The sequence below is a fragment of the Antechinus flavipes genome, chromosome 4 (genome assembly GCF_016432865.1).
Source record: "Antechinus flavipes isolate AdamAnt ecotype Samford, QLD, Australia chromosome 4, AdamAnt_v2, whole genome shotgun sequence".
In the NCBI taxonomy this organism is placed as follows: Eukaryota; Metazoa; Chordata; class Mammalia; order Dasyuromorphia; family Dasyuridae; genus Antechinus; species Antechinus flavipes.
The window spans coordinates 368,192,475-368,219,879 of NC_067401.1; the positions used below are offsets into that span (position 1 = coordinate 368,192,475).

General features: G+C 32.5%; 1 protein-coding gene across 1 annotated transcript in view; it reads right to left on the minus strand.

Moving 5' to 3' along the window:
* SPATA17 (spermatogenesis associated 17) overlaps window positions 1-27,405 on the minus strand; it is a 275,330-nt gene that overhangs the window by 36,518 nt on the left and 211,407 nt on the right. Inside the window, exon 9 of the mRNA XM_051998293.1 lies at window positions 15,270-15,405. Within this exon, the coding sequence (XP_051854253.1) occupies window positions 15,270-15,405 (136 nt within the window). The remainder of the gene's footprint in view (window positions 1-15,269; window positions 15,406-27,405) is intronic.

Here is a 27,405-nt window from a genome sequence, read left to right on the forward strand (position 1 = left end):
CAGTTATTGGTATTTACTCAGCTATTTATTTTATTTTATTAATGCCTTCCATGATTTTCCCCAATTATTGAGAAGTCATAAAGACCTAGATTCAAATCTTACTTCTGACATTTACTAGTTAAATGGTTCTCTGAACCTCAGTTTCTTTTTTCACATTTCCATTCTTATGTCATATTACTCCCCTATATATATTCTTTTGTAACCAAGCTGGTCTGATAGCTCTATTTTCTATACAACATTCTCTCTCCCATTTCTAACCTTTTGCTTAAGTGTTTCCCCATGACTGGGATACTATTTCTCATCTTTGCTTTATATAATTCTTAGCTTTATTTAAAGTACAGTTTAGGTAACAATTCCTACACTATGCCTTTCTTGGTCCCCCCAAGTTAATTAAGCTCTTTTCCTCTTGAAACAAATTGTCTTTGTATATACTTTGAATTTGCTTGACTGTGTACTTGGAGTAACCCTCCTAAAAATCTAAAATCCTTAAGAGGAGGGATTATTTGCTTTTTTGTTTACTCTGTTTTTGTAGTATGGTGTCTAGTACATAGTAGGTGTGTATATTTCTTTGATTGGAATAAATCTAAAATAGTTCTGGATTAGGTGACATGAACTACCTTGCAACACAAGGACACAAACTATAAGTAAAACTGAAACAACTTCTTATCTCAGAATAGCTATGATATTTAAGTGTGCCATAAACAATACCTTTTAATCTCTTTATCTATAATCACTGTCTCGTCTTATTGAACATTAAATTGCATGATCACCAATAAGTAAATCTTATTTGGTTGCTAGTCTATCAGAACTGAAGTAATGTTCACTGAAAAAAATATCAACTGAGTTGTACATGGTTATACATAGTTAACAATAAGATAGTCAAGCATTTGTTTTATAATACATTGTAAAACAATTAAAGCAGTGTGGGCAAAAGAAAAATATTTTGACACAGATTAAAATGATGTGGCATAACTAAGAATCCCTGGATACAAGATATATCAAATGAATATCTAGACCAAGCAGAAAATGTAGTTTTTGTTTTGTTTTGTTTTGATTTAGATTTGGTTTGGTATCTAAAAACTCACTGCAAATCTGCCTGTGTAATTGTACTCTCTTCTCTTATTTGTTTTCTTCTCTTTTTCCTCTGTCACCCTCAAAAAAAAAAGGTGGAAAAGTGTGCAAAACACTGGAGAATCATATTAGTGCTATTTCTGTTCCATTACTCTCTTCTTTTTCTTTTCCCCAGCATAGGTTTTTATCTCTTATTTTTTTTTTTTTTGTAATGATCCTTTCAAGCTTTCTCACCTCTCCAATAATGGAATTTGTTTTGCTTATGAATAAATCCCTTTACTTAACTCTTTCTTCATTCACTCTCCATATTTCCTTGTTAAGTTTAATTCATTTCTACACCAAACTCTCTCTTGGTGTATACTTCCTCCCTTTTTCTGGTTCTGATGAAAGTGGAGTCCACATGATATCTGTCCCTCCTTTGTAATGTTCGGATTAGCTTTCTAGAGAACCAAGGGACCAGCCCAAGTCCTTGGTCTTAGTGGAGGAATGAAGGAGGTAGGACAGCCACCATGAGGCTGGTCAAAGATGGAATGAATCATTTCCACTCCTCAGCCTTTATATACCTAAGTACAATTACATCATTACAGCATGCTGAATATGTGTGAACTAGAGAACCATTACATCACCATATTAAATACTAAGTATATATGTGAACTCCAGAATCATCATCTCATCATTTCCATTGAGTTAACACCTTGTTTCTAGTATCTTCTCCAGAGTTCTGGACCTCTACACTCCTTCCTCTGTGGTTTACATTTTCTTCATTTCATATAACAACTTCCTTCTCTTTCTCTTCCTTTCTTCCCTAGTATTTTATTTTCTTGCCCTAGACTTTCTTAATACACACACACACACACACACACACACACACACACACACACTCATTGAACCATTCACAGATCCTCTATTTATCTTTTTAAAATCCATAATCTTTGAATACATTAGGCTATCTAAAGGGATTCTTGGTTCTCCCCAGTTTGCATGCATTGTATAATCATTTAGTCCCATTCAAATTTCCAAATGTATGGACACCTAATTTTCTCTTAACTCTTGTTTTATATTTTGAAGCTTGCTCTATCTAGCTGCCTTTTCAGTAGGTGTGCTTGAAAGCCTTCTATGCCTTTAAAAGTCAATTTTTCTTCAATATTATTATACTCAGAAAGTTTATATTTTATCAGAGGCAATAATGTTTCACTATTATTAAGTTTACTAAGTAGAAGAGTGACATGCTAAGACTTTAATTTTACTGAAATCATTTCAACAGCTTTGTGAGGGACAGATTAGAGTGGAGAAAAACTTGAGTCAAGGAAGACTAATTAGAAGGCCACTGGAATAGTGCAGGTAATGAATAAGGTCTTGAATCAAGGGAATGACTATATGAGCAGAGAGAAAGTATTAGATAGGATAGTTAGAAGATTTTGTGAAGGAATAAACAGCAAAATTTAGCAACTGATTGTGAGGGGAAGGAGAATGAGGAATCAATGATAGTACTGTAATTACAAACCTGGGGGAATAGAAAAGCAAAAAAAAGTCAATGTAAACTCAGGTTGCTTTAAAAGAGATATTTAGTCTAGGATCAGAAAGGTAATTTTCTGCCTTGACCATCTTAAATCTGGAGATTTGGAGTTCTACATTTTAGGAAAAATATTGACAAGTTAGAGAGAATTCAAAGGACTATATCAAGGTTCAAAAGCAGGAACTAAGCATTTTTAGTCTAGAGAAGATAAGACTTAAGTGGGATATGAAGTCTGTCTTCAATTATTGGAAGAGTGGTAACATGGAAGAAAGGTTTCATGCATTTTGCCTGATCTTAGAGGAAAGAACTATGAGCAATGAGGTCCTCTAAAAAATATTATGTAGTGGATTCTTGTTCACCTACAAGTTGGACAGATAGCCTCTGAGGTTCCTTCTCTGAAGAAATTCTTTGAATGAAGCCTAAAGAATGGATCTAATATCCAGGAACTTTTTTTTCATGTTTAACAGGCTTTAATCACAGGGAAATTCACAAATTTCACATTATGATAAGTTCAAGTGTCTATCTCTCCCACACATATAGGAATATTCAACTTGTATATTACCTTTCAGCTTAGAAACATACAAAAACAAGCAAATATTAATTTAAAAAACATATTTGTGAGTTTTGAAAATTCTCCACCACTTTTCTAGAATTCTGCTTTATTCCCAGTTTTAACTGAGAATATTCTCCCTATAAAGGTAGCATATGTAGCTGTCATTGACAATATTTTCCTAAAGGACAACACTGATAAAATAGCATCAGAGTTGCATTTTTGATGCTGCTATATGAAGAGGAAAACTATTAGGAGCACACATCGACTGGCCCTCTTGCTTTAAATCAAAACTTCAGACACAAATGTCCATGTGAACCAGATGACACTTGACCAACAGTGAATGACAATTCTGCAAATAGTCAAAAAATGTTAGGGAGAACATAATGATATTAAAGATACTTCTAGAGTCCATAAAAAGAATCAATGTTAACTTCTTCATTGTATTAGCAGTATATATTCTGGACACCTCTATAATAATTTTTGCTGTTTGTTTCTAGAAATTCTTCAATTTCTCACTAAATAAACAAAAGACATTATCAAAACATTAAATAATATTGAAAGTAGGATACTGATCCATTTGAGCATACTCAGGTCCTTGGCTGAAAGAATCACTGCTCTCCAGTTGTTTCAAAGGTGATGAAGGAGAAACAAATAAGCTAACTGAGGATGTATTCATGGTTTCCTAATCATCATTGTACATACATTGTATTTTCTCAGAATATTAATATTGTCTAATATTAATGGAGTTGAAAGAAGAGTGGAATGAAATGCATCCAGTTTCCTTACGTATTCTAATGTCTTCCTCCATTTGATAGCTGAACTACCAATAAGCATCAGGTCAGCTAGTACCAATAAACCAAATAAAATATGGATAGCTAGTCAGGTAGATTTTGTGGAAAGAGAAAAAGAATTCTCTTCCTTCTTACATTCTTTACATATTCTGATGTCATATTATTAACTATTTCTACATAAGCACCCATGTTTAACTGAAGATATCATCCAACTTAGGAACTGGGTAGAAAATACAGTAAACAAAGAAATGTACCTGAAAATCCTGATCTTATGTGATACTTGGCTGGAAACAGACACAGAGAAACAGATAGAGACAGAGAAAGAGAGAAGGAGGGAGGGAGGGAGTCAGATACAGAAAGAATTAGATACAGAGATTAAGAGTCAGACACAGAGAGAAATAGACACAGAGACAGAGATAAGAGAGACAAAGACACAGAGACAGACAGAGACACAGTTATAGTCAGAGAGAAAGGAGGGAGGGGATGAGGAGAAAGAGAAGAAGAAGGAGGAGGAGAAAGAAGAGGAAGAAGGAAGAGGAAGGAAGGAAGAAAAGAAGGGAGGAGGAAGGAAGAGGAGGAGGGATGAAGAGGAAGGAAGAGGAGGAGGGAAGAGGAAGAAGGGAGAAAAGGAAAGAAAGAAGGAAGGAAGGAAGGAAGGAAGGAAGGAAAGAAGGAAGGAAGGAAGGGAGGGAGGGCAGGAATCTGTATAAGTGAAGAGGTGTCAAAATAGTTGTAAGCTACCTTTGGGGGAAAAAAAAATTAGAAGACTGATTGCATATGTTAGCTTTGGATGTTAGCTTTGGAGGCCTTTGGTAGACAAAGAATTCAACAGTTTTTGCCAAAGTCAAAGCACAGCAGAAAAGACTGGCAGATGTGTGATTTTAATAGACTGGGAAAGTTTAAATACAACTTTTCATAATTTCAAGAATCACAATCTAGCTCAAAAACTTCCAGGATAAGAATTTTATAGTGAGGTGATAAAACCTTAGGCTGTCAAACAAAAGTCTTTGTCCTCCACAAAGGTGTACAGCTGCATATCTAGGGCAATCATCTCACCTAGGGTAATGTAAATCTTACAGGCCTCAGAAGAATACATTTCCCTTGGTCTCTTTAGGGCCATAGAGTTATTAATAATCAGATGTAGCGATCTTGCCGTTTCAAGCTTAATTGCCATTTGAAAATCAGAGGTTTTCAAGCTTGCTGTGCTTCTTGATGAAAATGTGTATCCCCATGTTTGGTCACCATCACCCACATTCCACATTGTGGAATCAAATGTATATAGGACTGTCCAGCTAATCCATTTTGATTATTTGTTTAGATGTTCCTTTAATCTTAGACATAATACACCATACCCACCTTGAACCTCAGATTCCAATCCAAGAACATTAGATTGGAAGTCAGAAGACCTGACAAAGTTTAATATTTATTAGCTACATGACCTTGGTAAAATTACTCATCTTTATTGAACTTCAGGTTCCTTCTCCATAAAATGTACTCCCTATCTCTCAGGGTTATTGGCAGGATTAAATGATAAATATATTAAAAATGTATTGTAAGCCAATAAGTGTTTTATAAATATAAATTGTAATATAGTACAGAATTGATAGGAAACATACATATAAATATACACATATTTATACCAATACACACATAGAAATACATCTGCATCTTTATTATCTATACGTATATGAGTGTATGTTTTTTTTTTTTCCCTACATCCTCCTATTATTTTGGCAAAATCAGAGAGCAGTGATCAGTAATAATAGGTAATCTGGTGTGTTCCAGAAGAGAGGGAAAAAAACATAAACTGAATATTTGATTATTGGAGGCCATCCTCATAAGAAAAATATTTTCCCTCAATTACGTCTAATTATTTAATTGTTTACAGTCACTAATGAAATGAAACCACTCAAAACAAACAACAGTATGGTCTCTTTTTCAGTAAGTGTATAATCATCAATCCATATATGTAGAAAGCTTCCTAAAATTATATGAAGCTGGTCTGTTTAAATAGAAAGGCATATTTTATCCCAATCAATGCATAAAAGTAAAATTATCCATAACTAAGGCATGTTTCTCTGCTGTACAGTTCAGCTGTAATGATCCCCACACACTGCACTTGCACATCAATTATGATAATCATAATCACGGTCGTTAAGCTGAATGTTCATTATTATCAGGATGCTGGTGACAGCAGATTCAATCATCGGGTGCCATGGGCAGGCAGTCACAGTCCCACCCAAGTTTCTGCAGACAGCGTTGTGCCACATTAAATCTATGATGTGTTCCACATCCCACTCCATCCCAAAAGCTGTAGACGGTAAAGGTCAACTTTATGTTCTGTGCAATATGCTTAGGTTCTCTAAATTAATTCTTTGGAGTGCTGGGTATTTTTATGCTTTGTAGATAATAAAATCCTGTTTGGGGCCAAAATGCCTGTGAAAATAATGAAACAGTGCTGCAGTTGTGTTGTAATTCACCTATAATAAGGCATAGGAGGAATCTATCAACAAGAACTATCTTAAAATGTCACTTCTTAAATTTTGCAAACAAGGAAAAAATGAAATATATTGTTAAAAGTGGTTTCTAAAATGCATATGCAAATTCATTATAATTCAGTTAAGGCCTGTAGACTATCATTTCTGCCTCAATAAGTATGAACATATGTGAGTGTTTTGATAACCAAAAGATTATAATAAGTGCATTGGATCCCTAGCTTGTCCAACTGTTGAGACCTCTCAAAACATGTTAGAGTTTTAGTGATTGGTAGTAGCTTCACTACATTTCATACTTATTCTTAAATATCAAATAATAATAGTAATAATAGTTAACATTTATATTGAATTTGCTAGGTGCAAGGCTCTGTGCTAAATGTTTTATGATTACCTTATTTGATCCTCATAATAACTGAGAGATAGAACTAGTATTATCACCTTTTTTACATTTAATTTTACAATTAATAAAACTGAGGCAGAGGGTAAATGATTTCCCTGGGGTCACATAATTAGTAAATGTCTAAGGTAAGATTTGAACTCAGATAATTATCAAAGAAAAACCTTTTATAGGTTTTGAAAATTTGACCTTTGATCAAGACATAGACCTATAATTTAAGCCATTTAACTTAAGAACGTTTCATAAATGGAGAAACTAATCTGAGTAATGTTCATGACAGTTACATTATTTTCCAGTATTAATTTTTTAAGGGAAAATTAAGTTTTTACAGCCAGTTTTCTCAATATGCTGAATGTAATCTCTTTTTAAAATATTCATTTTTTCTCATTTATAATTCATTGTTTTTTAAAGATAATCACAAATATTAACTAATATTTTCCATATTAATTGCTTTCATGAGGATGTTCATTAGGGAAAGAAATCTGAAAGCAGCAAAGATGGCCAAATAGAAGGAACTCACATAGCCTAGCATTCTCTAATAACTACTCCAACAAGGACTTTCCGACACCACTAAGAAAGAGTAATGTGCTGAGTCATAAAATCACTTTTTTTCTAAGTGAGTATCACTGGACAAGCAACAGAGTTTGTAGACACTGGGAATTAGATCTAGTCAATAAAGCCATATGAAGGCTTACTAAATTGGGGCCTGCTGCTGTAGGTTATGGCAAGAAGCAGTCAAAGATTCAGCCAGCCTGAAGTTTGAGACTCTCGGTGATCAGTAAAAAGAGATAACTAGCAACTTTATCCCCACTATCTGAAAGCTGGATACAGTATGGTCACTGAGCAGTTAATCTCCACCTAGTGGCCTATCCATGGCTGCAAACCAAGTCAAGAAATGGTGCTGGCTCTGATTTTATATAATGGAAAAGGATCAGGAACAGAAGCAAGGAGCTCAGACTAAGAGAGAACTTAAGAGTTCTATCACTCTCAATCTACAGATCCTTTGAGCTAGGTCAACTTGAATTCCTAAAAGAGAAAGTACTAATTTTTAGAAAGAATTCAAAAAAAAAAAAAAAAACTGAATGAAATGAGACCTAGGGAAAAAAGAAAAAGAAAAAAATAAGTGCTTTGGGGGAAAAGATTTGAAAAGGGATAGTTAAATAACTTAGTATGAGAAATACAAAAACTTATCTAAGTAAGAGACTCCCTACAAATTATAATGGGCCATAGAAAAGTTATACTATTTCCTTGAAAAACATTTTTTTAAATATATTAAAAAGTATATGGGACGGGTGCTAGACCCCCTTTCCCAAATTAACTAATCAGGGACATTTTCAGGTACAAAGAGAAAGCATTTTTTTAGTCCCTGCAGGGAGAGGCTCAGACACATCCCAGCTCCCACCATGTGCTTGTGAATCTGGCCAGCTTCCTGCTTGTCCAAGATTTAAAAAGCAAAAGACCCAAACCTTTTCACTGGATAGAATAAAAGGATATTACCATTCTTGACCAATGTTGTCTGCTTCCTATGGATCATGTCACTTCCTATGGGTCACATCACTTCCTTGTGATCTGACCTTTAGAGATCACATGACTACCTGAAACCCTGAATTCAAGGCCTGATCTTCTTGCTCTGGGAATACAGATTATGTGACTTCTGAGAAAACTACACTCAATCAGTCCCATTCAATTCCCCCCCCCCTTTTTAATCCATTTGAAGATTTCTCACCCCAAAATACATCTTCCAGTAGGGCATCTTTGTGACCTAGGCCTTCAGGCTGCTCCCTCTCCAGTATTAACTGTAATCTGCCTTCTACCATTTAGAACCAACACCCACACATCAGTGGAAGTAAAAAATATGTAATATGAGTGAAAGCGAGAATCAGAGAGAGAGAAAGAGAGACAGAGATAGAGAGAGATGGAGAGTAAGAGATAGAGAAAGAAACAGAGCCTGGATATCATATTTTAAGACATTTAGAAACAGAGGATAAAGTGAAAACAGAAAGAATTCAACTATCGCTTCCTAGAATAAGTCCCAAAATGAAAATTCTCTAGAACATCAAAGCCCAAATCAGAGTTTTCAATTCAAAGAGAAAATCACAAAAGCAGCTTGAAACAGACCCAGAACTTACAGTCTCAATTACACAAGATTTAGCAGTTACTTCCTTAAAGAAATGGGGAGCTTGGAACATGATATTCCAAAAGGGAAAAACTACATATATATAGGTTTACATTCAAGAATAACTTGCCCAACAAAATTAATTACCTTACATAGGAAAAATGGAATGAAGTAAAAATTTTCAAGTTTTTCTGATTAAAAGACCAGAACTGAATAGAAACTTTAAAATACCTATTTGGGTACCAAAAGAAACATGAATTGGTCAATTTGAGTAGACAATTGAAAAAGACTAAATAAAAATGAAGTAATATTTACATTCTAATCAGGTAAGAGGAGACAATTGTCCCATAAGAAATCTATCAGCAGCAGTCAAGAATGAGTTAATAAACAAGACAAAGGGCCTGGAAAAGGCTTTTTTATGTTTTGATTATTTTAAAAGAAGGTAAAGGATGGGGAAAGAATACACTAGAGAAGAAAGAGAGAAGTAGGGAATTAGCATATGCAAGTAGAAAACTAGGAAAGTATGGAAGGAGTCCAGAGCAATCATTTCATCTGAACTGTTCAAATGATGGTAGAATATACACATAGAGGTAGATGAAGAAACAAATATAGCTTTACATGGAAATTATTATTTTTTTAATAACTTTTTATTGACAGAATCCATGCCAGGGTAATTTTTTACAGCATTATCCCTTGAACTCACTTCTGTTCCGATTTTTCCTCTCCCTCCCTCCACCCCCTCCCCCAGATGGCAAGCAGTCCTTTACATTTTACATGGAAATTAGAAGAAAGAGGGAAGTGGGTGGAATAAAAAGACTGATTCAGAGAGACAATTGTCATAAACCAAACTAAACTAAACATGAAATCTGGATTGCAAAGAGGAAAAAAAGTTTAAAGGAAATAAAGAATAGAGCATGGCTCTGGGTGAGGAAGAGAAATGGGAAGCAGGGGAATCTAAGATGACACATGAAACATAGAGTATTTGTGTTGAGCACATTTCCTCTAGCTCACCACCAGGAAGTTAAAAAAAAGGGGGAGGGGGAATGTAAGAGTATTAGAATTCTAGGTGGTGGGAAATAAACAATTAGCATGATTGGGATTGTAAATGGGATGAAGTCCAATAATAGAAAAGAATAAAATTTATTAAAAAAAACAAAAACAAATAATATGAAGCTTATAGAAAACACACTTGAACCATGAAGATTCACTTAAGAGTTACAATAAAAGCTTAGAACAAAATTTATTGAGTTTCTGTTAAATTCATAAAGGTGGATGTAATCATAATCACAGACAACATAACCACAAAAAACTGATGATTAAAGAAAGATAAACAGAAACTATATTACATTAAAAGGTACTCTAAACAATTCATTAATAGCAATATTTAACATGTATGCACCCAATAGTATAGCATCTGGATAATAAAGGGAAAACTCTGTGTGTTACAAAAAAGAATAATAAAATTGTAATAATGTAATAATGTAATAGACCTTATAGACCTAGACAAATCTAACAACAACAGCAAAAAATGAATTAGCTTATAGTATGCTGAGTGAATTAAAAAAAGAATTATGTATATTTATACATAATATATTATTATACATAATTTACAAAAATTGACCATGAAAACCTTATGAACAAATGCACAACAGCAGAAATATTAAATGTATGGCTTACTGACCACAATGCAAGAAATATTTATTCAACAAGGGCTGCTAAATAAATTAAGACAAATTAGTTAGAAAGAAAACACCTACAATGAACCTGGACAAGTCCTGTTACTTCACTGATCCTCATTTTCCACATCTGTAAAGTAGGAACAATACTTATACAACTTACCTGATTTGAGGAGCAAATGAGATAATATGTAAAATACTTTACAAGCCACAAGTGTCAGTTAATATTACTATAAGTATGGCTGGTCTAATGTTTGGTTTTCAATTGCTGAATTTATCAACTTAAATGTTCTTTTAAAAAAAATGTTTTTTTTCCTTAAAATTATTAGTATGACAATGTTCTACATAGGCCAAGATGTTCATTTATGTACAAAAAAAAGGATGGCTATTGCACTGTGCAACTTCAAACAGGAAGCTACATGCCTAATAAAATAAATTACATATAGCCTGAGAACTGAAGATGTTGCATCATTAGAAGGAAAAAGAACTTTAATACTTAATATTAAACATTACTTTGGGTATTAACAATGATTGTGTATTCATAACAATATGATTTTATAAATGAGTATTTTCAATAATATTTAGATTTATCAATCAGTTTCAATCACCAACCAGATCCTTTCAGCATACAGGTATCATTTAAAATAAGGACTAATTTGTGAAGTAGAAACTTAGCAGCCTCAAAAAACTAATTGATTTCCTGAGCTTGCCAGGAAATGCCATGGTCAAGCATGTTCCACCTTCCACAAAGAAACTGTTTTCATCTCTACCAACACAATGTATTTTTACCTCCTGCTCTAATACAATTGTCTCTTTGGGATGTGGAGAATGTCTAGAACAGAGACAGCTCTCCTTTCAACGTTAGGTCTCCCATCTCCTGTTGCACCTATTCTTTAAGGGCAGAAGAGTGGTATCCTTCTTTCAAAGATGAACATTCTCATCATGGTCATATCCTTCCCATCCTAGTGACTATGAACTCCTATAGATCATCACCATAAACCAACTTTATACTCCCTACCAATTGATTCTTCATTTCTATCCCCTCATCTCAAAGTTTCATTCTATATATCCATTAAATTCTTCTACTGTTCCTTCTGGAATGCTCCTTGGTGAAACAATTCTTTTCCATACTGATCTTCTCTCCTGAACCCCTAACACTTTTATCATATCACCAATTACAACCAGCCAAATCTCAGCCTTTACTCATTGTCATCATTCATTTTCTTTGTGACTACCAATGCTGCTAAACAAAGATGAAGAAAATCACATAATTGTTATTAGTTCAACTACAAATTTATGTGACACAACCTTAACTAGCAGTCCCTACTGCTGCTAGGTAATCTCACTATATCCTCCCTTTTCAACTCACTATTTCCTTCTCCACAGTGGCTCTTCCAAATCCTCCTATTCCCCCTCAAATCTTCCATCCCTGTTCTTATCCTCTCAACTGAAAATCTTGCTTCATATTTTATAGAAAAAAAAAAGGAGGCCATCATCCACGAACTTCCTCTTGCTTTATCTTCCTCTTCTCTAAATCAAATCTCCTTCCACTTTCTCTTCATCCCCTTCATACTCCTTACCAAGACTCAATCCTCTATTTGTTCCAATGATTCCATTCCATCCCATCCAAGAGGATATACCCTCTGCATTCTCCTTCTGCCCTTCTTTACTGACTCATTTTCTACAGCCTGCAAATATGCCTATGTCTCCTTTAACCTGGGGGAGGGGAGGAGAACAAAAACAACTTACTTGATCCTTCCAGCAGTGCACTATCCGCCTATTTCTGTTCTGCCCATGTAGCTAACCTTTTGAAACAGGCCATGTTTAATAGGTACCTCTTTCTTCTCACACCTTTCACTCTCTTTTTAAACCTTTTCCAATCTTAACATCCCACTAAAGCTGCTTCCTCAAAGTTACTAATAGTTTTAACTGTCAAATCCAATGGCCTTTTCCTAAATCCTCATTCTCCCAAATCTCTTGGAAAGTCTTTAACACTGTTGATCACTCTCTCCTTGATTCTCTCTTCTCTCTAGGTCTTTGCTATATCCCAGTTTTCCTCCTACCTGTCTGGTTGTTCATTTTTGGTCTCCTTTGCTGGATCCTTCTCCGGACTATGCCTTATCACTATAGGTATCTTTTTTTGGATCCTCTTCTCTTCTTCAGAATCTGTACTGTTTTTCTCATCAGTTCCCATGTATTTAACTCTTATCTCTATGTTCATGACTTTTTGATCTACCCATCCTTCTCCAATCTATTACCTCCAACTCTCATCTTCAACCACCTTTTAGAAGGTGGTTTAGAAGGTAGTAATCTTGAACTTATTCAATTATTCAATTGTTTGCTTACTTTTTATTTTGTGATTTTAAACTCAATATGCCCAAACAACCCATTTTATTTACCCTAAAACACTTCCCCACCATCCACCCTTCCCCTATAGAGAGCAATGCTATTTCCCCCCCACCTCCCCCACCCCCAAGTTACTCAAGCTCATAATGTCCTATGTCCAAGCAGTTGCCAAGGTCTGCAAATTTCACCTCTGCAACATCTTTCAAATATGCTCCCTTCTCTCCTCTGACTGCCAACCCTCCACCATTTTAAATAACCCTCTCACCAATCTAATCTATGCTCCACTTAGCCACTAAAGTGATTTTCCTAAAATGCAAATTCAATCATGTCATACACACACACACACACACACACACACACACACAAGAAAGATCTCTCTCTCTCTCTTCTCCTCCCTACCTTCCCCTCTTTCTGTCTCTATCTCTCTATCTCCATCTCTCTGTCTCTCCATCTCTCTCTGTCTCTCTGTCTCTTTCTAGCTCTCTCTCTCTTCTGTCTCTGTCTCCATCTCTGTCTCTCCATCTTTCTCTCTGTCTCTCTGTCTCTGTCTCTGTGTCTGTCTAACTGTCTGAATGTCTCTCTCTCTCTCTCTCTCTCACACACACACACACACACACCCCTTCAGTGGCTTCCAATAGGATCAAATATAAAATGTTCTCTTTGGCATTCATAATTCTTCATAATCTAGACCTCACCTATCTTTCCAGTCTTTATTATACCTTACAATATATATTCCTTGACCCAATGACACTGAACAATCCAATATTCCACAGACAAGACACTCCATCTTTTGGCTTCTAACGTTCTCTTTAGCTGTTCTCTATGCTTAGAATTCTCTCCTTTTTTTCATTCTGACTAATGACCTCCGTAGCTTCTTTTAAGTTCCAACTAAAATCTTATCTCCAGTAGGAAGCCTTTCTTAACATTCATTAGTCCCAATGTTTTCCCTCTCTTAATTATTTCCTATTCATCTTAGATATAGCTAGCTTTGCATGTTTTCTTCCCCATTAGATTATAAGCTCCTTGAAAGCAAGGATTACCTTTTTTTTTTTTTTTTTTTTTTTTTTAATACAAGAGCTTAAAATAGTGCCGTGCATTATAGGTGCTTAATAAATATTTCTTAATTTAGTAAATGTATAATTTGAAATATATAACCAAGTTAGCAACATGTTGAAGTGACTGCATTCCTTTCAAGAAAATGATGTTACTACAATTCTATTGAACCTTTGTTTTGAATTTATAAAATAATCATTTAATTTCAACTTATAAATTTAGTTAATAGGCTTTAACAAGGACTCAAAGAATGATAAGCTCCTTTTAGCCATCACCCCCATACTATCTCCTTTAAGGTATCTTTGTGTCTATGAAAATTCAAAATGTTTTCATTTAAAAAGCCAACAAGAACATGTGGAAACAGTCAAGAAGTAATTATTCAATTATTTGCTTACTTTTTATTTTATGATTCATGACAAGTGTTCTAAAATGATGAAGCTTTAAAAATCTTTGACATATAATATACTATAGTATTGGATTTCTTTCATTAGATTATATACTGTTAAAAAATATCCCAGTGCTGATAATATATAAGATATTTTTAGAAAAGCATGCAGTCATTAAATACCTTTGGAAAATATTAGCTTCCTCAATGAATTTTATAACTATTGTATTTTCCCCTTTAATCTGTTCAAAGGATGATCGATATATATAAACATATTCATGTACCTATGAATATATACAAAAGAGGTATGTGTGTATGTAGGTATGAATAATTAGATTAAGTCAACTGGTAAAAATATGATGTAAATAATAGTATGGTATAAGACAAAGGACAAAATATTTGGTATTAGGTTTTCTGCTTATTAATTTGTTTGACTTTGGGCATTTAACTTTTTGAGCCCTCAGTTTCTTATCTGTAGAATGGAATAGATTATCTTTACTTAACTGGTTTAGACCAGTTTAATGCCTGGGTGTCCATGATCTAAAATGCTGAAGATACCAGTATGTTCTCTACATGTGGGAAAATTGTTTTTTTTTTTTTCCCTTCCTTTTCTTTGTTCATAGAGCTTATCTCCAAATTTCATACAAGGTCAAATATAGATCACAAAGGGAATTAAGAAAGACCATGTATTACATTAATGCCAATACCACAATACTAGAAAAATAATTTCATTCACAGCACCTAGAAATGTAGATGAATTACCTCGTCATTGTGTCTTATAAAAGCCGAAAGTGTGAATACATTATTTTCCAGTTATTTTCCAGCCTGTGTTTTCTTTTAAAATACTCTTGTATTGCCATATTAACTTACCTTGTTGCTTATCCATTTCTCAGGTTCTTCTTCTTGGAATGGTTTTTGTCCATAAGAAACACCTGTATACTTGGTTGAAGTGTGAATCATTGGGATATACTTTTCATTCTTATTATAATTAGAAAATGGCAAAAACCTGAAAGATAAAATATTTATTTTTATTACTAAATACATAAGGAATCATTGGTGGGATGGGATGGTATAGGGGAAAATGTATGGGGCTTAAAGTCAGGAATTTGAAAAAGCCTTAATTTGAATCCTGCCTCTGTCACTATATGCCTAATCTAGGGAAGTCACATAAGTTTTACAAGCCTCAAGCAACTAATTAACACTCCCTCCGACCTGAGACAAATATTTTTAGCCTTCTGGATTTGAATTCCTCATCTATAAAAGGATGAGGTGAGGTTAAATTGTTTCTATCATTCTCTTTTAGCACTAAATCTATGATCTGAAGTCATTCAGAAAATGAAGACATTTTATTGTTGTGAAAATGAGATAAAAATTATTTGAAAACTTTATATAGTTTATTTTCTAGTAGAAAAAAATTTCATGCAAACTTTAAAATGGGTTCTTTAAGTGTTTGTGTTTATAAGGGAATTCTTTTTTACATTTAAACCTTATTTTTTTTTATTATGATTTTCTTCCCAATTTAAAACATTCTCAGAAATCAATTAAACAACATAAGGATTTTTGTCAAGATAAAATTAAACATCAAGTTATATTTCTTTGTATAATGTGAAATAGATTTAGAAAACAACAAATTTAGGAAGAAATAATGGTTTCTTCAAATCTATTCTGCCATTTTTCTCTACTCTCTGAAACTACTTAAAGAGCAATTTACATTTGTAAATGACATTTTAGAAAACATCTATATACTTAATACTACTTAAGACAACACAAATCCACATATACAGAAAGCTGATATTCAAATTAAGCAAAGCTATAGAAGCATGGAAGGTATGCTCTCTTGGGTCAATTGACTTTCATATATGACAGATTATGGTACTTGAAATGCTAATTTGCACATGGGATAGACATCACACACATACACACACATACACATATGCACACACAAAATTAATGGGGCCCCAATGTCCCAGAGTATACAGAGGAGTTGCTGTGAACCAGCTGCTCCATGTTCAGTTTTTGTCACTTCTGAATTGAATTTTAATGGTGCATTTTTCTTTTATTTGGACACAAAAGAAATTTTGATTACTTGATTAGATGGCCAAGAAGATAAGATAGCAATTTGGGAATTTTACCACCTGTGAATGAAATCTGATTTGATTTTGCCATAGCATTTTGTAACTGAATACTAATTCAGACCTCTAAACTATATATTAATATAATTATATAACACATGTAATTATATATAATATAATATTTAAGGATTTTTTTCAAATAAGCCTTATAAAAAGTGTCTTTTTGAAAAATGGAAAAATTTTTATCATTTTCAAGTATAATATATACAAAAATACATTCTTACCCTTAAACAAATATCCTTTCACATAGGCCTTCTACAATCCTAGTCATCCTCCTCTGGATATGATCCTTTTTGTCAATGGTCTTCCAATATGTGGCATTAGACTAGACATGATATCCTAGATATTGTCTAATCATGGCAAAGTACAATTAGAAGTCTCTTTTTACTTATAATAGATATTACAGGCTTCCATTTATATGACCTATGATTGAATTAACTTTTTGGTTGCCACACTATTTTACTTACTCATAATGAGCTTGCAATATACTAAAATATTCAATTCATTTATTTGTTTTAACTTCACAGAGGTCACTGTCTACCAAGTTTTTTAATCCTGTGCTTTTGCATTTTATTCTTTGAATCTGAGGCAAATCTTAAAATTTATCATTTTATATTGTTTAACACATTAGATATAAAGTACTATTCCAGACTATAGAATTATTTGGGCATATTTGTAATTCTGTCATCCAAGAAAGAATCACAGAAATAGTGTTGTAAGAAATCTCAGTGGCTATCTAGTTCATTTCTCTCATTTATCAAATATTAACTACATATCTCAGCTCTATCTTATTTGCAAGTGGATGCTGCCCATTCCTTGGATTATGAGCTCCTTAAGTGCATAGACTATTTTGGGCTGTCTTTATATCTCTAAGTATTATAATAGTGCCTGGCACAAAGTAGGTGCTTAATGTTTGTTGACTTATTGACATGTTGAATTTAGTGAGCTCTAATTAACAAAGTACACAATTTCAAGAACCTGGAAATATTCATCATAATAACATTTTAGTAAAAATTTCAATCAATTTTTTGTCAACTGTAACATTTTCTTAGGGCATTTACCAGTGTTAAAATTATATTCAGTTGCATTTTCTGAAGTATTTTCATAAGTTTTCTTTGAGTACTCTACTCAGTCAAGAACATTTATTGAATATCAAACTGTATAGAACTTTACTAGATATAGGAAAAAAATTGAAATGATATAAAATATGATTCCTCCTCTCTAAGAGTTTGGAGTCTAATCCAGGGAGAGTATAAGAACAACTATGTGAAAATATGTAACAGAATGTTATATATTTAATTTGTGTATTCAAATTGGATTAATCCTTGGTATATACAAGTATTATAGCAAACTTTTGAAAGTCTATCCAATGAAGACACTTTTCTATTATCTCTATTAATAGGGATAACAAAAAAAAACATAGGTAAAGTTGAATAGATTTTTCATTCAGATAAACAGCATATTAGGGCATATGGATAACTAAGTGGTGCAGTGGGTTGTGCACTAGACCTAAAGTCAGAAAGACTGGATTCAAATTTGATCTTAGTTACTTAATAGCTGTATGACTCTAGGCATGTTTCTTAACATCTGTTTTCCTCAGTTTCTTTTTTTTTTTAAATAACTTTTTATTGACAGAACCCATGCCAGGGTAATTTTTTACATTATCCCTTGCACTCTCTTCTGTTCCGATTTTTCCCTTCCCTCCCTCCACCCCCTCCCCCAGATGGCAAGCAGTCCTTTACATATTAAATTTCCTCAGTTTCCTTATCCATAAAATGGAGATTAATGACATCCCTTACCTCTCAGTGTTGTTATAAAGATCAAATGAGAATATTTACAAAACACTTAGAAAATGCCTAGTATGTATTAGGTATTATATAAATATTGTCTATAATTTTCATGATATTATTTATTACAAATGTTGATTTACAAATTAAAAAAAAAGAACATTATTTACAGCAGATCAAATAAATGTCTCTTCTTTTTGCCTTTTCTTCTCTCCCCAAACTCCCAAACATTACCGCTTTCTCTCTAGCAGTAGATATCCTAGCCTACTATTTTGTTGAGAAAACCAAGGTTGGTTTTCTTATGAATTCTCTTTATTTCCCTTACTTGATATTTGAAAATGCCTCTACTTCTTCCAGCCTACTCTCTTTTACTTCTGTTTCTGTGAAAGAAGTGACTTTCCTTTTTGTTTGGGGATAGCACGTGGGAAAAAGGAATATGAAAGGAACATTTTAGGATCTAAATTCAGGAAAATCTAAAACAAAAAATCCCAAGTAAAACAGTTAATGATACATGATGCTAAGAATTTGTTATAAAAGTATCCTATACAGGAGCAACTAAGTGGCACAGTAGATAGAGCTCCAGGCCTGAAGTCAGGAGGACCTGAGTTCAAATGTGACCTCAGACACTTAACATTTCCTAGCTGTGTTGTGTGACTCTGGGCAAGTCACTTAGCTACAATTGTCTCAGGATGTATATCCGATACAACTACCTCCTTTGAATTCCTCTCCTTTCCATCTTTAGCTATCCTTTTAAATCTCATCTGATTCCCTATTCTTAATAGAGGATTGACCATATTTCCAGGCAGCAATTTATCTTCTTAGTCCTTAAAACAAAAAGTTATTAAGTTTTGCTTTGGGAACTTTTTATGCTGTTAATATCATGAATATGCCCTTCCTTAAACTGCTCTTTCATGGTTTCCCTCCTATTTATCTGGCACACTATCCCGATTTTCTTTGTAGGCTCATTCCTCCTTGTGAGCATGGGTGTCCCCCAAATATCTGTCCTGGAACCTTTTCTCATTGTCTATTTTCAAGTGAATCTCAACCACTCTTGTTGATTCAAATACCACCTCTTTGCAAATGATCATTCCTTTTTCATTTCTTCTTAGAATTTTTATTGTCCAATGAGACTCAGCTCAGATACTACCATTTTTGGGAAACCTCTTGTATCCTCCCAGTTTTGAGTGATTCTCTCCATCCTCAGTTTTCATTCTATTGTATTAATTGGGGTGCATATTGTATCTTTCTAGTGCTTAACTTGATGGAAAAGAAGGTTTGGGTTTTATCCTCATATGTCAACCATCAGCTTTATGGGCTCTTCACATAGTAGGTGTTTAATAGTTGCCCAATTAAATGGGACCAAATTAATCATTACCATTCCAATCTGCCCATCATATTATCCTTCCTAATTATAAAATAATAGTCTTAAAAACTGTCTTCATTCTATGAAAAAAATCTACATTGTCTCCTTACTGCATATTGGATGAAGGCCAAACTTGTAATTATCATTTAAGGCTATTAATAATATAACTACACTTTATCAAAGCTTATTGCATATGTTTTCCAACATAATTCTTCTAGAGCATTCTTTCTTACCCTTATCAATGACTGTTCTAACACCACTTGTCCCCCTACACATATACACCTCTCAATATGAGTGAAGATCACATATTACTTTTGAGATGTAAGAGAAGGCTTAGAAATTGGTCAGATCTCATTGACCTTTTAAAACATTCATCAATGTCCAACCCTAAGATGTTTTCTATCCAAGACATGCATAACACTTATGATCCAAAAATGCAGGACAACATAAACTCAGACAACAAGGAAAACCATTCAAGAACACTAGATCTCCAAAACCTCCAACTGGGCTCCACCATTTACTTAACTAGTTTTTCCTCTTTTCAATTCAAGTAGTGCAGAGCTAATCTAAAACAGAAGCCAAGACATTATGGCTCTATCTTCTTTTATTCAATTCAATCCAACATGCATTTATAAAATACTTAGTACTTAGAAACTATAGTTTTAGGAACTAGAGATAGAAAAATGAAAAGTGGCACAGTCCATGTTCTCAGTAGTACCTTATCTACTTTGGGTAAATTGAACATGAAAACACACTCATAAAAGCAGAATATACATTAAGGCACAATAGGTATAAAGAAGAATTCCAGACAAAGTACTGTAAAAAAATTTCAGGAGAGAGTGAATATTTTGGGATGAGATCAGAAAAAGCTTCAATGAAGAAATAGTTCCTCAGGTAAACTTTGTGATGCACTTTGGGCTTACATTTACACAAAAATAAGTCTTCCTAATCTTATAGTCATTTCAGGGCCAGCTAGAGAGCAGAATGAATGATGAAAATTCCCTGGCTACTATTTGAAGGTATTAAGAAGAAGTCAGCACATTTATGTATTTGGTTTTTGAAATGGCTAGAGGCTGGCTTGCATTCTTTTGAAAGCAATATAATGTAAGACTGTGGGATCCTGTAAACATCCTTTTGAATGCATTACTGTGGCATTAAAATGAAAAATGAGTACTTTGGAAAATCAATGATTAGTTTTACTTTATATGCCACATGGAATGGGAATCATGCCAAATTTGTATTCACTTGGGGAAAAAAAGTAGAGCAAACTCCAGCAAGATCACAAACTTTATTAATTAAAACATAGCTTATAAACAAGTCCCTCTCACTACAATCATCAATAGCATCTTCTGTATCTTTATGAGACAAATTAACTTCTTTTTCATATAGACAGGGAAACCATCTCAGGTAGAAACTACTACTAGTATTTATGTAAGGAACTTTGGGGTTAAGATGAAACAGCTAAGGTGGTAAGGAAAGTTGGAGAAAGTATAAGTTCTCACAGTGAAAAAAAAGGGATATTAAGCAGTAGAAAATCAGAGCATATATTTCTAAAAATTGAAGAGAATTTGGGACTCATTTGTTGAGGAAGAAAAAGAAAAAAGTAAAGTAAAAAAAAGTATTTATTATGGATAATGAAAGAAGGGCCTTAGGGCATTTTATGTGAAACAAAAATCCACATAATTTAGTTTCCTACAAACATGGCATCTGGAAATAGATATTTGGTGACTGTTCAGGCAGTTACTCTATTTATCTTTCTATCTGGTCAGACTGACTATGGATCTGAAAAAAGAGTAAATATAAATTTTAAATCCAAACTGGTAAAACAAAAGTTCATTTTATCCAATAAGCAATTAATAAATATGACATTTTTATAAACTTAGTTAAAAATTATTTGTTAAAATTTCAGGACTTAGTCATTTCTAAAACCTAAGAAATTAATTCTTTTAATATATTAGCCAATGAGTTCTAATAATTATAAACATGGTCACACAAACAGAAAAGACTTCTGATCAATGAATTGCTTTTCCCTTATTCAAAGACATTTTATAAGGATACTTAATTGTAAATGTATAAATAATGTATGTCAAGTCATTTTTGAAAATTTTGTAATTGAAATTTTTAACCTTGTATGAGAAAGAAGAGACTGATTACTAGTTTCATAATATATATAATTAACATATTGCTGAGGAATTTATTTCTAGCATTTCTCAAAATCTTAATACTTCTAACTATTCAAGTCACATTAACTGACTACAAGATGCTATCAAATATTTTTCTTTTGTAATAGAGAACAGTTTCATTTTTAAAATGAAATGGTTGTTGAAATATAATTTTAATACATTTCATACTCCCTTTAACATTATTTAGAAAAAATTTCCATTTCACATATAAATGTTTCTTCAAACTCAAGGATATGGTAAGTAGAAATATATAAAACTGCTATGTGATGACATAGAAAGAACAAAGGCTTGGAACTGGAGGACCTAGAGTCAAACCCTTCTTTCTAATGTATACTGTGTGACTTTGAGAAAGTCACTTTCCCTGTAAAATAAAAAGGGAACATTGGACTCAATGATATCCATGGAACCTTCCAGTTCTAAATCTATAATAGGACAATCCTAAAGATATTATAAATATAATACAAAGAAAAAAATACTGATGTCTCTAAATCCATATGAAATGAATGCCAATTTTTAAAGATATTTTTGTTATTCTGAGTACTAACTGCAAATTATATAGAGATGAACCATCTCCAATTTAGGACTGAAAAGCTCTTCATATTATGGATGACACCGGATCAGGGTAGATTTGGAAGTACAGACATTTTAAAAGTCCACAATTATAGAAAAGAATTTTTGTAGATTAAGAATAGGAAAATGGACTAATTATTTAAAATAGGATATTTCTAGATAATGATTCATTTATAGGATTATATGTGAATGCCAACTTTAGTCTTAACTACATGCATGCATTTCAGAATTATGCTAGGTGGAATCATTTATTCTTCTCTGGGATGCAATCATGTCTTAACTTAGCAAGATTTTCTCTATCACACCATAAAAACCTCTTCATTTTAGAGCTCACTCTACCCACATATGACTTCTACCTCTCTGACCGCTCTTACTGATTAGCAAGTTTCTCCCAGAATCTCCAATTTAAGAGGAGGCCCTTCATTCTTTTCAGACTGTATTACTACTGTATCATCTGAATAATACCTACCTACATTTTACTTTCATGCCAGGTACCTTCACCACCATTCCTTGAAAAAACTGTTTTTTCTGCTTGAGTTTATATTCCTAGTGCTTAGAATAGTGCCTGGGCTTACTGACTGACTGGTACAATATAAACAATACCAAATTTTGAATTAGAAAACCTGTCATTTGCTGAATGATCTGTGAAAATTCATTCAATCTTTCTTCTTATGCTTTAGTTTCTCCATAAGATGAGGAGGCTGAACTAGATAACATATTTGTGATTTTTGCTTTGTTTTGCCCTGATGCTTTAATCATTAAAATAAATGAAATTCTTACATCATTCTCTAAAAAAAGACTTGAGTTAACTGTCTGTGTCTGGCTCTCATTTCAGTGGGGGAAGTAAGGTTTCTTAGATGCTGAATTTCCAGGTATTTCTCTACTGATCCTGCATTGTAGCCACAGGAGACTAAAGAGATTAGAATTTGACTATGGCCTAAACATGTTTCAGACTGGAGGAAGGACTGAACTCCAGAAATTATCTTACACAGTGTAGAGAAAAGGGGAATAAAAAATAATGGATATACAGAAGTATAGGCATCATGAAAATATTATGAGAAAAGTTTTAAAATATTTCATACTCAATTTCCTTGTTTCTAAAAACCCTATACAATGATATCTCATGTAAAGGAAATCAAATCTCTTTCAATAAGAGAAGTTTTTTTTTCATTTGTAGTATAGCTATTTTAGACCAAAAGAGGAGACAGGAGATACTTTTCCAAATATTTTAGAGACATTTAAGAGACAGTATATTTTGATCAGAATTTCAAGAATTATGTTCTTAATTATAGCCTATTCTTTGGCTATATAGACATCTAGTCACACAATCATAAACAATGCTTTGCAAAATTTCAAAAACTAAGATATTCCTAGCAGGATAATTAATTAAATGCTCATGTCTAAGCCCAGTTTTCATTCATTAATATAAAACTATAGATAATATGTCAAATAAAATAAAATAACAACAGGAAAAGGGGAAAATGAAAGTATTCTGCATGATGAAAAACTCACAGAAAACAACAATAAAGAAATTTGTAGACAAAAAAGATGCTATGTATAAAAAATTTAAGACAGCTAAAATAAATGAAAAATCTCCAAAAAGAACAGTAATAGTACTAATATAACAACTAGTTAGTGAGAAATGAGATTTTAACAACTTTCACAAATTTCCAGAGTGGTTTAGAAATTCAATAAAAAAATCAAAGGAAGATATAAAGATAGACATTAGAGATGTTAAATGACATTCAAAAGAAATAATGAGGGAATAGACCATTTAGAACAGTGGAAAATCCAAAGAAATAGATACTATAAAAAATTGAATGGCAAAATTAGACCCTAACAAAACATGAAGATAAATTAGATATCAAAATAACATTAAAAGATAATAAAACTGGAATTCTTCAAGTTTTTTCAAAGCAAAACAAATGACCTTGAACATAGATCTAGATAATATTGTCAATCAGGTTCAGAGAATTAATGAAATTCAGATGTAACCACAGTTAAATCAAATACAGAGTGTATTGAATAGTATATAAACCACTAACAGAATACTCACTAATACTCATGTGTCAATCATCCTTTCCACCTCATTGCTTTACCCTTAATACTTTAATCTGGAGTTAAAAAAGCAAACTTGTGCATGTAAGGAACTAAATGGTAGAAAGCAAATTGGTGGCCCAGAGAGTTAAATGATTTTGACTTAGCTCAAGGCTTTTTGACAACATGTATTTTACAATGAAGTAAATGAAGAGACTGCTCTGTTGCCAAAGACCCCAAATTAAGATAACAAAATTCAAATGTTAGTGTGGACATGCCACATGTAGAAAATGTTATATTTAATTTTGAACGATCTCTTTTCTACTGGTGACAATTCTTTTTATACATAACATTCATTGATATGGATATTGTACTGATAAATCTTTTTTCCTTCACTCCTCTATGGGTTAATAAAAAAAGGTCTCAGCCTGAAGATCCCACATCAAAGACTATCTAAGAATTATTGGACTCCAATAATAATAATAAAATAAAATGAATACTGAATGTCTTATTTCAGCAAACACATAAGAAAATTGCCCAAAATTATTGAGTAAATAGGACAAAGTAGAAGTCATAATCAGAAAGAGACCCCAAATTTAAATAACTCTACAGTGCAGTCTCTGAAGATTTTTGTTTTAAAAAACTGAGGAAATTATCTCAATTATATAAAAAAAAAAACAGATTGAATGACATAAGACTATTCATAAATTATGAGAAATAAAAGAAATTACTATAATATGTCATATCAAAAAGTCAATAAAATTAACTTTTACTTCCCACCATAACATACTCTTTTCTGTCATCCAAGAAATATTTCTTTAAAACTTACTATGCACCAACACTTTGCTAAGCCCTGGATTTACACAGAGGGACAAAAAGATTTACTCCTCTCAAGAAATTCATTTTAATGGGGAAAACTACATATCAATAGCTAAGAACATAAAAATTGATGAAGGAAAGATAGCATAGAACATAGATACAAATATAGATATCTCCAATAAAATCAATGAACTATCATTCTTTCAAAGAAAAAAAGAGTCAGGATCTTTTTTGCAAATTCAACAAGTAACAAGAATGAAGAGTCAATAAGCATGAACAGAGTGACAAATGAGTATTTATATGCAGCAGAGTTGACAAATCTTTTAGTCTAAAAAGCATTAGGATAATAAAGAGAAATCTCTCTCTCTCTATATATATATATATCTATCTATATAGATATAGATATAAATATATATAGATATATATAATCTTTCCTAGAGTGAAAGGCTTATCATTCCTAATGGAGAGAGGGGGAGGAGAAAATCCTATATTTTTGGTGGTAAATAGTTGAAAATAAGAGAATACTATTCAAAGACATAAGATGATAATGTGGGGTACAGATGATTGAACCACACTTTTAGCTGAGTTGAGAAAGGAAAGGAAGGAAGGAAGGAAGAGAATAAAATGATGTAGACATGGGTCTGGGTCTAGATTGGAGGTGATTGGAAAGGAGAGGGGAAGTTTAATTGCATATGATAAAAACAATTGAAATTGGATTTCTTCAAGAAAAACAAACTGTTAATATCTAATGCTGCTTTTTTAAGGCTAAAAATTAATAGGATTTCATGGAGCAAAAAAAGCAAAGTTAACAATTATAACCTTGAAGATGAATTATCTGAACACAAACATAAAATGGAATTGGATTTTATGGTACATTAGAAAATGAAGATCAACAAATTGTTGCATAAAATAAATGAACTTGAGTGTAAATACGCATAGAGAGTAAAAGGGAGGAATTAAAAAAATTATTTTTAGGTGAATTTAAAAAGTGGGCATGGTCATGATTTTAGATAAAGTATAACTAAAAATGGATGCTGTCAAGACAGTAGTAGGACAACTACTCTATGGTGAAAGGAACTAAATACAATGAAACAATTTCAACGTATATATACCAAAAAATATAGCACTAAAGTACTAAAGGAAAGACTAATTGAAATGCAAAAACAAAATACAGATAGGAAGACAATAACTGTAGGGAACTTTAACATGCCTCTTTCAGACTTTGATAAATCTAATAGAAAGATGAAGATAAAGGAAATGATAGCTCTGAATTGAAAGTTGAAAACTAGATTTAACAAAATTTTCTTTTGCTATTGATATACCTTTTCAAAAACTAAACATTTACTAATGCATAAAAATTCATAAAGAAGAAAGGCAAAAAAATTAAATAGGTACTAGTAGTTTTTAAATACCACCCCGCCCCGAAATCAATGAAGCAAACATGAGTTAAAGGTTATGTCTCAAGTGAAAAAATAATTATAATCTAATTAATAGATCAAAAATAAATCTATAGAAATAACAATTATAATACAATGAGAAAACAAATGAAAAGTTATGGTACTGGCTAAATAAATTCTTTTTCAGGACAATTCATATCTCTAAATATTTATATTAATAAACATACAATTAAAAATAGAAAAGCAACAAATTAGGAATCTTAAATCAAGTGCAAAATAAAATTTTAAAATCAAAAGTTAAGAGGAAAAGACAATTTGATCTTTTAAAAAAGCTTATAAAATATTGTGCAAAATAGCAGAAAAAAACATTAACTAGTTAATTAAGAAAAAGAAAAAAAAACAAGATGAGAAGACTAGAAATAAGGACATATCCATAATGTGGAATAGAATTTTTCAAAAAATTCAAAAACTACTATACTGAACTATATGCCAATAAAACTGAAAACAAAGTGAATGAATATCTACAGAAATATAAAGTACCCACATGTACTCTAAAGAAAGTCTAAATGATCTTATTCCAAAAGTAGAATTTGAGCATTTTATAAAAAATGCCAATAAAATAATTATTGAATGGGTGCTAGGAGCGTATTAGTAAATTCTACTAGATATTTTAAATAACAAACAATTGGTTTTTGAAGAAAGAGACTTTGATTAATTC